This window comes from Lissotriton vulgaris, chromosome 2_1 (genome assembly GCF_964263255.1).
Source record: "Lissotriton vulgaris chromosome 2_1, aLisVul1.2, whole genome shotgun sequence".
In the NCBI taxonomy this organism is placed as follows: domain Eukaryota; kingdom Metazoa; phylum Chordata; class Amphibia; order Caudata; family Salamandridae; genus Lissotriton; species Lissotriton vulgaris.
Window position 1 is genome coordinate 2040156571 of NC_141687.1, and position 12185 is coordinate 2040168755.

Here is a 12185-nt window from a genome sequence, read left to right on the forward strand (position 1 = left end):
CATCCTTGAAGCAACAACCTACCCTTTTCGGGCGAGACCCTCTTCGGGAAACATGCGGACGACGGGATGGCCCGCATGAAGGCGGAAACCCTGACGGCTGTCGGGTTGGAAAAGCCTAAGGAACAGAAAAAGACCTTCCGCCCGTTCCAGAGGAGGTACGGGGTGCAAGGCAGAGGGCAAGGTCGAAAGGCTGGACAGCAACAGCAGCAGCAGCAGTTCCAGTCGAGACCGTTCCAAAAGTGCTAGAGGGGCCGAGGTGGTCAGCAGTCTTCCTCCGCGACCAAAGGCCTGGCTGGGTCTAGGCCCTGAGGTGCTACTTCCCTTCTTCCGTTACCCGCTCCGGTGGGGGGAAGCATCCAGCATTACCTGGCAGAGTGGAAAAACATTACTCAGGACAAGTGGGTGCTGAATATTGTTTGCAATGGATAGTCTTAGTTTTCTCAGCCCGCCTCCAGCGATTCCACCGGTTGGCTCGTAGTTCCAACTGCGCGAGCTCCAGGCGGAGGCCTATACCCTGTTAAGAAAAAGGGTGATAGAAGACGTCCCTCTGTCTCAAATGGGGAAAGGGTCTTTACTCCCGCTTCTTTCTAGTACAGAAGAAGGACAAGAACGAGTTCAGACCATTCTGGAATTGCGACAAGCAAACAAGTGGATTCGCAGGAAAAAGTTTTGCATGCGGTCTTTGCACCAGATTTATCCTCAGCTGCATAGAGGAGACTGGCTGTGCGCGATAGATCTGCAAGATGCGTACTTCCATGGTAACAGCGAAACTCATCTCTGGACACTGCTACACTGCTCCAGAGTGGTCCTCAGGCTTGAGGCAGGCATGTTGCACGAATAGATTACCCAATGACGAATGCCAAACGTCTATGAGGGGCGGAGAATCACAATATACCGCACTCACGATAAATCATAGCGTTTATGAGGGTTTTCTATACCACTCCATATAACGTAGTTACAAGTGTCCTAGTCTAATTCTTGATAGTGTATATATATATGTATATATATATGTATATATATATATATATTCGGGTAGTTATAGGGAGGTCTGTGTTTCCATAGGAAGCGCTTTTTTAGGTTGTAGCCTACCAGACAGCACAGCTGTCGGTCATTCTGTAAGCTTCATTGGGAGTGCATTTCGCCAGTTGCTTTCAGTTGGCTTTGTGGTTTGTAACTTATAGATGCTTGCTTTCTATTTGATGGCTTTATTTGCTTTGGGCAGCCGAGCATTAGTTCATCCTTCCCCTGAGCATTTCTTGTATCTGCTCTTTCCGAGTTCTTGCCTTCTGTAAACAGGCCTTCAAATATTGTCCTTATATTGTCACATTTACTGTGCGTTCAAAAACAGAGGTCAAATGTCAGGCTCTGTCTTCTGAGGGAGCTTGGTGTTTACTTTTCTTTCTCGGACTTTAAAGTAAGAGAACTTGTGGCAATCCTGCTGATTACACATGTGCGTAAAGAAGGTATAGGATGTTTTTTTTTTCTAGCACACAACAAAAATGAAGTGTGCTGAAGTTTCCGAATTCTGAAGTGTAGTGGAAACAAATATCTGAAAATGATCAAAACACATCAATACACGGGTGATGACATTTCTACACCTTATCGTTTGTGCACAGTAAAACTGTATGTTGGTACAAATGGAATGGTCATTTCAACTGAATATATATTGTCTGTAATGGTGCACTACCACACCATACATACTCCATCATACGCAACTCATCTCTACACCACGCCCCTCTACACCACGCCCCTCTACACCATGCCCCTCTACACCACGCCCCTCTACACCACGCCCCTCTACACCTCGCCCCTCTACACCACGCCCCTCTCCAACTCTACTCCCACTCCGCTCCCTCACTTCAGTCTGTGCCACTTATTCTATGACACAACAATCCATTCTACTCAATGCCCCTCTACTCCACACCACGTACAGAACTCCACTCCAGTTTACTCCACTCCAATGTACCCCAGTCCACTACAACGCTCTCTACGAATCGTTCCATATTAGATAGCTGCCCACTATAGCCAACACTCAAGTTGGTGATTTGATTCTGGGAGCACTTGATTCCATTGCACCAGTGGTGGCGAGACCATGCTCAAATAACTAAACCTTCAATGGATGGGGGGGCGTGGCCTAACTGACGCTCAGAGCTGAAGCTCCATGAGAACCCTGCACATCAACAGTAGAATGCGGCCTCAAAACTGCATCCTTGCCTGAAAAAGCCTGCAGACCAGGGTACGTAATGGCTGCTGTAACCTGCGATCCTCTTTTTATCCATTAAATTGCAGCAGAACCGTCAACATCCGAGCGCGGCCTGGAAAAGAACGGCCCACGAGCTGAGAGATCTGGCGCTCCAAGAAAGGAAACTGGGCAGAGGACCGCAGACCCTCTGATGAAATTGCCTCCCTGGGCTGTGGTATAATGGAAGCCGAAGCTGCACTAAGAACGCTGTCTGCCGAGATGGAGGAGCAGGCTGCACTCATGACAAGGGTCATCCCTATCCATATACCCAGACTTCATCATACTTTTGCAGGAGTCCAGGTGCAAATTCACAAGAGTGAAAGCGACATTTTGAAACCTGGGACTGAGGTATACAATGTTCTATCATGCACGACTAAAAGTTGGTGTGAATGGCAAATCACAGGTTTTCGATAACCCCACGGAGGTTAAGAATTTTTGTAGACCATACACTGGAGGAAAAGCAGCAGCTGGAGGGACCTCCCCTGGCAGATCACCACCGAACATCCATTCAAGCTTAAGCATGGACCTCTGTACATCCAGCTGAGGCTGAGGCCCACGCTGTTGTTTTTGGAAAACTACTGTTGATGTTATTTGATTAATTAACACATTCCAATTCTTTGCTGAATTAGAACTGATAATTAGGTAACCCCTTGGTGCGGCTAAGTAAGGCCTGATTTGCATGATATGCTGATGTGCAGGGGCTCGCGTATCGTTGCTGCCCCCGTGATATCGCAATAGAAATTGAATGACATAGTCTGCCATGTAGGCATAGAGAACATGTTAAGTTGGGAGATGGGGCTATGGGGAGTGAACCTAATAGACAGCTACTAGGTTTGGAAGGGGAAAGGGGGATGCGCAAAGTAGGGCTCAGAATGTTTGAAGTTATTGTAAAGGATTTTTGGTCTACAGTCATAAGTATTGCAACAGAGATAACAATGCCTCACTGTACAGCTCACTGTAAACAATGGCACACCGGGTAGATGTCCGTCCCCATATAGATACTCCAATACATACAACAGCATATGGTTGACATGGTGTACCTGCAGGAAACACACTTAGCATCTGCTAACCCATCCAAGTTGGCCCCTACCTGGTGATCACGCTGCTTCTTCTGGAACTATAGTTCATACTCCCGGGGTGTCTCCATACTGATCGGTAAAACACTACCATTTAAACATATTTCAACAATTGCCGATGTCAAAGCTGGTTTCTGTTAGTATCAGGCTGTCTAGCAGGACACACTGTCCTTTTTGTAAATGTTTACTTCCCGAACATAGGTGATCCTGCATTTTACCTGCGTTTAGAGTCTCAGATGGACCTTTTGGACACAGACCACTTTGAGGTTCCGTGAATTCTGATCCCGTGTTTTAAACGTCATGGTTCCGTTACGATTTTGGTAACAGCGAACCGTAACTAATGAGTTCGGCAGGTACAGGTGTTTTCGTCATGTTACACTCATGGATTCACTGTGTATTTGAAGATTTTGTTCCGAAACCGTAGTCTCCATTCTGTGTAAGGCAGCCATTCTGTGGTTGCCCTCACATAGGCCGATTACTACGGCCGAACCAGCCTTTAGGACATATGCCCCCTTAGCTCGAGTTTGCGCTGACTTTTACATGACCTGAAGTGAACTGACTTCGTTGCCTTAAGCCGACCTTGCTAAGCCAGTTCTTGCCCGCTAGCTGATCAAGACAAAGGATCAGAGTGCAGGGCATCATAAAGTTTTACTGCACACAAATATGCCTTATCCTACTTCTACCTGTTTCTGTTTCTTGCTTTATGGTCTATTTATGATATGGGTCTTGGCCTCTGTATTTTGGGTTTGTCCAGCCTGTCTAAAGAAGAATGTTGGGTTTGTCCGATGATTGAGCATGGGCCGGGCAACTGAAAAAGTGGGTTTTACCGTCATGCGAATCTTTTGGTGTGGATACATGTGATTGGATAATTCGCAAATATTGGATGTCTTGTCTAGAATGTGATTTTGTGCATAAAAAGGGACGACTCACTTTGTAAAATTGAGCAGTCTCCTGAGAACTCATACCGTGATGACTTCTAGGACTTCTGTTACTGGCTGCAGTCAATAAAAACCATCTTTGACGTCACCACGAAGAATCCCGTGTCTCTGTATTCTAAGACAGGTGAACCCGAAGAATTTGGACGTGCCCCTGGCGCCGTTTGGTACTAAAAAACCTGGTTCTTCAACATATTTCTGGGAGGCGATAACATCCCGCTAGACCCCCTGCTAGACAGCACTACCACAACTACTGTCAACAAGCCTCGGTCACTTAAGATATTGAAGGAGATGTGTCAAACATATACACTGATAGATGCCTGGCGGCAAAGGAACCCTCTGGGAACTGATTACACCCATTATGCACTGCAACAGAACACCTGGTCACTAGACTATTGGCTACTATCCGCATTGATTATGCCGTGGGTTCAAACCATTAGACACTTACCCCGCACCCTATCTGACCATTCTCCAGTACTTATAGCAATGTAGGTCCCTGGAGAAGGAGGATTTGGACAACAATGGCGATTCCCCTACATAGCGCTACGAGACACTGTATTCATGACTGAATACTTTGACCACAATAAGGGGTCAGTTACGACACAAGCCACCTTATTGGAGGCGTTTAAGGCTTACCTTAGAGCCTGCATTTCCACACAAACTGGAGTCCTAAGGGACCTGCGACTTACCCTCGACCAATTGGAAGGCGACCTTTTAGCTTTAGACAGGACAGTGTTGTGAACAATGCTCCGGAGTACCTGAACCAGAGGGCAAAGCTACTGGCTGAATATACGGAGTCAGTAGAACATGAGGCCCACTATTTAGGTAAGTATACACAATCTCGTAGATATGGCAAGGGGGAGCGACCGGGACGTACTTTGCCACAATAACTGAGACCACAGCAAAACCAGACCTATATTTCTAGACTGCAGAGACAAGATGGCACATGCATAGTTGACACACTGACTATTGCGCAGAAACTGCTAGCACACTGTACCTTCATATTCAGGAAGACATTTCTTCCTACTTAGATGAAATGGCAATGGTCTGGCTGATGGATGCAAACCAACAATTCTTGAGTGAACCCTTTTTAACTGAAGAGATAATGCAGGCTATTGATGCCCTGGATGGCTCAAAGGCACCTGGCCTGGATGGCTTCATTGGAGCCTTTTATTAAACGTATAAGCACCTTCTGGCGCCCCATCTCCTTGAGGTGTATGCAGAGGCACTGACAGTAGGGACTCCGCCCCCCACACTTAGAGAAGCAGTCATAAACCTGATATTGAAGCCCGGGAAAGACCCGGAAAAATGCGGATCCGACGCTTTTCGTCGCGAGGGGAGTCGCGGTTTGTTGTACGCCTTTCCGCCTATACCACTTCTGCCCAGAGTGCTGAAGAAGATCAAGCGCGACCGGGCCCAAGTTGTCCTTGTGGCTCCGGACTGGGCATGAAGGTACTAGTATCCCGAGCTACTCAGTATGTCTGTCGGTCCCCCGGTTCGTCTGCCTCTTCAGGAGGACCTTCTGTCGCAGCAGCAGGGGACGGCCCTCCACCCGAACCTGTCCAGTCTCCACCTACATGCTTGGAGATTGAGCGGCGACAGTTGAGGCCATTTGACTTGCCTCCTGAAGTCTGTACTGTGATTCTGGCAGCTAGGTGTCCCTCCACAAAGTCGGTATACGCCTGCAGGTGGAACAGATTTGTGGCATGGTGTATAGCAAAGGCTGTAAATCCTCTCAGCCCCTCTTTCTGAGGTTCTTCTCTTCCTTCTTTCTCTTGCCCAGCAGGGCTCTGCTCTGGACACTCTCAAGGGCTACCTTTCTGCCCTTTCAGCCTTTTTAAGGCTACCTGATCAGCCATCTTTGTTCAAGTCCCCAATTGTAAATAGGTTTTTGAAGGGCATCACACACATGCCCCCCCACCCCCCCCTGTTCCATTCGTGATGCCTCAGTGGGACTTGAACCTTGTTCTTACCTATCTGATGTGCGCTCCCTTTGAGACACTTCATAACTGTCCTCTTCGCCTTCTTACTCTGAAGACTGCTTTCCTGGTCGCCATCACCTCTGCCAGGAGAGTGAGTGAGCTCCAGGCTCTTTCTTCCAAACCTCCTTTCCTTTCTGTCCATCCAGACAAGGTTGTGTTGCGGACAAGACCCTCTTTCCTGCCCAAGGTTGTCACAGCCTTCCACATCGGGCAGTCCATCACATTGCTCTTCTTTTTTCCGCCTCCGCATCCCTCAAAGGAGGAAGAGCGGCTCCACGGTCTGGATCCAAAACGTGCGCTCTCGTTTTATCTGGATCGCACGCGACAGTTCCGGGTGGATGACCAACTCTTTGTTGGTTACGTGGGCGCTAAGACGGGACGGGCGGTACTCGGTGGGTCGTGTTGTGTATCAAGGCATGCTACTCTTTGGCCAAGAAGGAACCTCCTGTTGGGCAGAGGGCCCATTCCACTTGGGCCACGTCGGCTACTACTGCCCTGGGCCGGGGAGTCCCTTTGCAGGACATTTGTCAGGCAGCTACGTGGGCCTCGCTGCACACGTTTGCAAGACACTACTGCCTGGACAGTCAAGTCCGGAGGGATGGCTTCTTTGGCCGTTCAGTCCTCCAGGACTTTCTAGGGTGATCATTGGTTCGCAGACCCACCACCGGAGTTGGTATTGCTGGGGTATCTATTCTAAGGTAAGGAATCTAACACTAACCTGTTTCTTTCAGATGAACAAGTTACTTACCTTCGGTAACAATATATCTGGAAGAAACAGTAGTTAGTATTAGATTCCTTACCGCCCCACCCATCCTCCCCGTTCTGCGAACCGGGTTAAGGTCATCCCCTTTCAGGGCCCTAGTTTCATGGCACCAGTGTTGGTTTTTATCATGGCTCTGCGTTTCTGGAGCGGAATAGCTGTGTATAAGAACTGACGTCAGCGCGCGAGGGCAGCGTCTAAGTACTCCGGCGACGTCATCCCGGCGCAAACGACGCAGGCGACTGACGCGGAGCCGCAGACAACGCCTACCGACGCGCAGGGGTACTGCTACGCAAAAGTTCCCGGATCCAGTGTGATGCCTGGGGATATTCTAAGGTAAGGAATCTAATACTAACTACTGTTTCCTGCAGATATATCATTACCGAAGGTAAGTAACTTGTTCATTAATACAAGGTGGCTTCTGTGGTCAAGGGTTTCCAAACTTGGTGGGGAGACGGATCTGACCCTCTGGAACACAATGACCTCCTCCTGGGTGGCTTTTACGTCAGTTGGCCCAGTGGTAAGCTAAACAGTGAACTGGATGTGGCTCTTCTACTTCAAGGGAGATGCTGTTGGGTTGGCAAAGTGCTGGCAGCCCTCTGAGGTTTTTGGAGGATGCACAGCTGCAGGACAAGTTAGGTCTTTGCAATTGTTGAGACAGGAGCAGGCAGGCAGGGTTTGGCACCAAGTCCTTATTCTTGCGTCAGGTGCTTCAGCGTTCCTGTTGTCAAGGGGGTCCACCTAAATACTGAATTTAGGTGCATTACGGAGCGTGAAGGATAGTAACCAATGTGCTATTCACCCTTAGGGTCACCATACCCACTAAATGACCACAACCTCTGAGTAGTGGGCATAACCCAGTCTCATATTTCCTAATTCCACCCAAATCAAGATGGTGAAACCCTTCTTTCGTGGAGCACATACGATGCCTACATTAGGGGTGTGACTAGCCTGGTAGTGCAACACGTCTACTTGCAAAGCTAAGTTAATGCCTGTACTTGTGTCAAATGGGCCTTCGAGCAGGGAGTAGCATCTGCAAGGTCTTGGAGAAGCTGGGGTTACATATCAAAGGCAGGAGGGGCACCTGTACTTGATAAGCTAAATCACTAGCCATCCTGCTGGATGAGGTGTGAACACCTTCCTCCAGGGCAGGCATATTTTCTGGCCTCAGAGAGCGTGCTCTCTCATCTGGAGGGATCAGAAAAATGTCTGTGGTGGCAGCCAGCACACTAAGAGGCAGGTAGGTTTTCAGGGGGCACCTCTAAGTTGCCCTCTGGGTGCGTGTTTTTATAAATCCATCACTGGCATCCGTATGGATTTATCAAAACAAGGTGTTTGATAGCAAACACCATAGGTTTCAGTAAAGCCATCATGTAGCTGAAGAACTCGTAATACCAGTGCCCAGTACATATACTTAAGATGGCATCCTTGTTCTCCTATACTATTTAGCAATTGAACTAGACAGCACAGGGGCATATCTGCCCATGCAGATTTGTCCTCACATGTAATATACAGCACCCTGCCTTAGGGCTATAAGGCTTGCTGTATGGTTGATGTACATAGATTGCATGCAGTGTCTGTGGGCATGGCACACCGGATGTGTGCAATTTGGTGTTTTCAAATTTGTGTGCACCATTTCACGCAGCCTGCAGTGGCAGTCTGCATGAGTTTGGTGGTGGGTCCCTTAGGGTGGCACAATGCATGCTGCAGCCCTTAGGGACCGTCTTTAGTACCTATGCCCTGGGTTCCAGGGGTACCATTTACTAGGGACTTACAGAGGTCTTACCAAGTAGGGGCACAATTGAACAGTCACTGGGGACCTGGTTAGCAGGAACCCAGTGCACTTATGTCAGAATTGCATCAAATACAAGGCAAAAAGTGGAGGTTGCCTTGTCAAAAAGGGGCTCTTTCCTACAAGGAGGTAGAAAAATATTCACGTTATTGCAATTCTGCTACTCTCAGTACAAGTTATTCCTTCTTCTCAAATCCCACCCTACCATTTCCATGGATGGGTGAACATGCCTTTCTTCAACTTAGCTTGCTTGATAATAACATTATGTAATTGGTTGGGAATGTGTTGTGATCTACAAGTATGCGCAGTACCTGAGTATGTGGAGTTATCCTTGTGGTAGATGGTTTTAAACTGACAACATCTTTTGAAGAAAACTTTAGCTGGTCAGTCCTCAGGGTCCAGGCAATTAAAACAAATGTTCATATATCTCTATTACCATGGCTATCTGATGTAATAAATCTATAAGCATATGTTTAGTTTGAATTCAGTTACTTCCATATTTGTTCCTCATTCCATAGAATGAAGATGAATTTCCTGAGTTAACAAGTGACGTCCGGAATACAAAGAATGAGAACACCCAGGCAAAAATGACTGGAAAAGTAGTAAGTAAAATGTTAAGATACAGCAGCAATGAAATTAGATGTATAAGTCGTACCCTTTATATGGGTTTAATTGTTTACCCTCAAGGACAGCTACATATGTCAGTGCACAAACATTTCCAGGTAAAATCACACAGATGGCATTTTTAGGAAGTAAACCTAATTGGATTTTAAACCCACACCACCTACTCCCCCCTCACCCCAGCACTCCTCAAATCCATTCTATCACTACCCTTTGGATTGGACGAAAATTGGCCATTACTGACCTATCAGCTGATTGCTTCTTTAGCAGAGGAACATGTTTTACCTGTTTCCAACAGCTAGGCAATCTAGCTGAGTAATGGGAACAATTTAGAATTTGCAGCTAGAATATGTGGTGGTTCCAGATTATCAGGTGATCTAGATTTGGAGGCTCTTAATGCTTGTTCAGAATCAGACCGTGACAAGGGCTTGAACTCAAGTAGAGAGAAAGCCAGTGTTGAGAGGAGGTTGACGGTTGCAGCTCCATTCCCATTGAATCCAGGGGGCTATTATTTACTATGAGTGCCTCCACAATATAATTGATTTTGCTGTCAAAGAAATTGGATATCTGCGAGTATAGCTTTGGAGACGTTTCTATGGGTATATGAAGTGGGTGAGTACATTTGGTCACTAATTTAAAGACCTCTCTGGGCCTTCAATCCGCTTCTGCTAAATGTTTAGCAAAGAGGTCAGCGTGGGCCCTTTCAATAGCGAGATAAGCTTTCAGTGCACTTTTATGATGTTCATTGTCTGCCGGTAAGTACTCTTGCCTCCAGCTCCTTTTTAATCTCTTCCAGAGCTTGGGCCGATCCTAAGTTCATCATTGAACCAAGGGGCAAATAAGCGTTTGCTCTTAGCTGTGCCTGAACTCACTTTCAGTGGAGCCACTGTGTTTACCATATATGGTAGCCCACCAGTCCGATAACCCGAGAGTCAGTCTCAATATCCCCTCTTAATTAAGAGGCCCTCGAGCATAGAGTTGCTATTATCAATTTGGTAGTAAGGCAATATGGCAAAATGGCAATAAGGGCTAAACATACTTGCACGGGACAGATCCAGAGATATAGGCGGCAATAATTAAAGTGCGATCCTGCATAAAATGCTCTACACATTAGTGAACTTCTCACAGAAAAGCAACTTGGTGTGCTGTTCCTCACAGAAACCTGGTTATCCGAGAGTTCGGCACCAGATTTTATAATGGCGATTCCACAAGGCCACAGTATGCTACACCGTGGCAGGGTAGACCAGAGGGGTAACGCTTGTTTTCAAACAATCCCTCAGATGCTCCTTGTTCGAGGTTACAGGCCTTCAAGGGGGTGAATCACTTGGCTTTTGTCGGTCTCAATCTGCCAATAACAGGTTAGTCAGGATTCTAATTTATTGACCACCCAGTATTGCTGGAGAATTCCTGGCATCCATAGATGAATGCCTATTCAAGTACTATCTCAAACATTCCAACTTCACCCTGCTGGGAGATTTGAACTTGCACCTGGATAATACCAATGTTCCACAAAGTTGGCTACTCCTTGAAACTATGTCCTCTTGGAACATGAAACAATTAGTAAACTGTCCCACCCACGCAGTCGGTCACATTCTTGACCATATTTTTTAGAACAATCAGATAGAAGTCTAAGACATTATTATGAATGATTGGGCAGACCATTCCACAGTTCATTTTGCATGGTAGCTGATTTAAGGTTTATTAGGCAGAAGAATCACTACATCCCTGCCCAACAGAAATACCATCTTTGCGTTCTCCGCTTTGTCCCATTTCGAGTTCCAACGTCGGGGAGATACAGATATTTTCTCGATAAACGTTCCATTTGCCCCATTTCTTTTCCCACTTCTTTGGACACCCTAGAGTTATAAATACTTCCTTTGCGGCAATCATACATTTTTCAAATTCTTTCGCCCATGCCTGGACAGACAGTGAACTTGCCGCCCCCCACCCATTGGCAATTTCTCTTTTGACATGGGTATATCTGAGTGTAGCTAGTTGTTGTTCAACCTCTGTAAGATCTGTTGCCTCCTATATATTGAGCAGGCACAATCCTGGTGTGAGATTCAGTGTTTCCCCAAGGCAGTTTGAATAGGAGTCGTGGCCCCCTCCCAGTCGTAAGAGCGCCGGGCATTCCCATATTGTATGATAAAAGATAGCTGTTAGGCTGTAGCCCCTACGACAAAGTGCATCTTCCTTGGCCTCTATCCTTGCCAATGTCACTCCCGTTAAATATGATCTGTGGTGAATTCTAAATTGTATCAATCGGAAGCTGAGGGTGACGGCCGCTTCCTTAGGGAACATCAGGACTGCCTGCCAGTCCTCATCTTGGAGTGGTCCCAGGTCTCCCTCCCACTGCTCTCTCGGCTTGTGTAGCGCGTCAGGCAGATTGTTACATCATTTTTTGTAGGTCCATGAGATGGCTTTAGAGTGTAGTGGCCCATCTAGCTGCCTATCTTCTAACGGTGACGACTCTGGTATCTCTGTGAAGTCGGGCAGGGCTGTAGGGAGGGCATGATGGACTTGCATGTACCTAAACAATTCCCCCTGCGCCATCTTATATTTTTCCTGGAGCTCCTTGAAACTTAGGATTTTAATCCAGTCTCCATCCACAGAAATCCCAATAGCGTCCCACTTATTAAAGCTGGGTTGATGGCACAGAGAACCCAACTTCTGGGCATACTATAGTGGTGTTGCTTTTGTGAGGACATTTGACCACCCTAGTCGTGAATTCACCTGGTGCCAGATAGCTACAGTATGTGAGAGGCCCAAAGTATCTC

General features: G+C 47.1%; 1 protein-coding gene across 4 annotated transcripts in view; it reads left to right on the top strand.

Annotated features, from left to right (window-relative positions):
• The window catches only part of SECISBP2L (SECIS binding protein 2 like), an 877433-nt gene that overhangs the window by 287237 nt on the left and 578011 nt on the right, over positions 1-12185 (top strand). For all 4 annotated transcript variants that reach the window (XM_086958273.1, XM_086958272.1, XM_086958274.1 and 1 more), the window contains exon 9: positions 9306-9389. In XM_086958273.1, coding sequence (XP_086814399.1) covers positions 9306-9389 — 84 coding nt within the window. The remainder of the gene's footprint in view (positions 1-9305; positions 9390-12185) is intronic.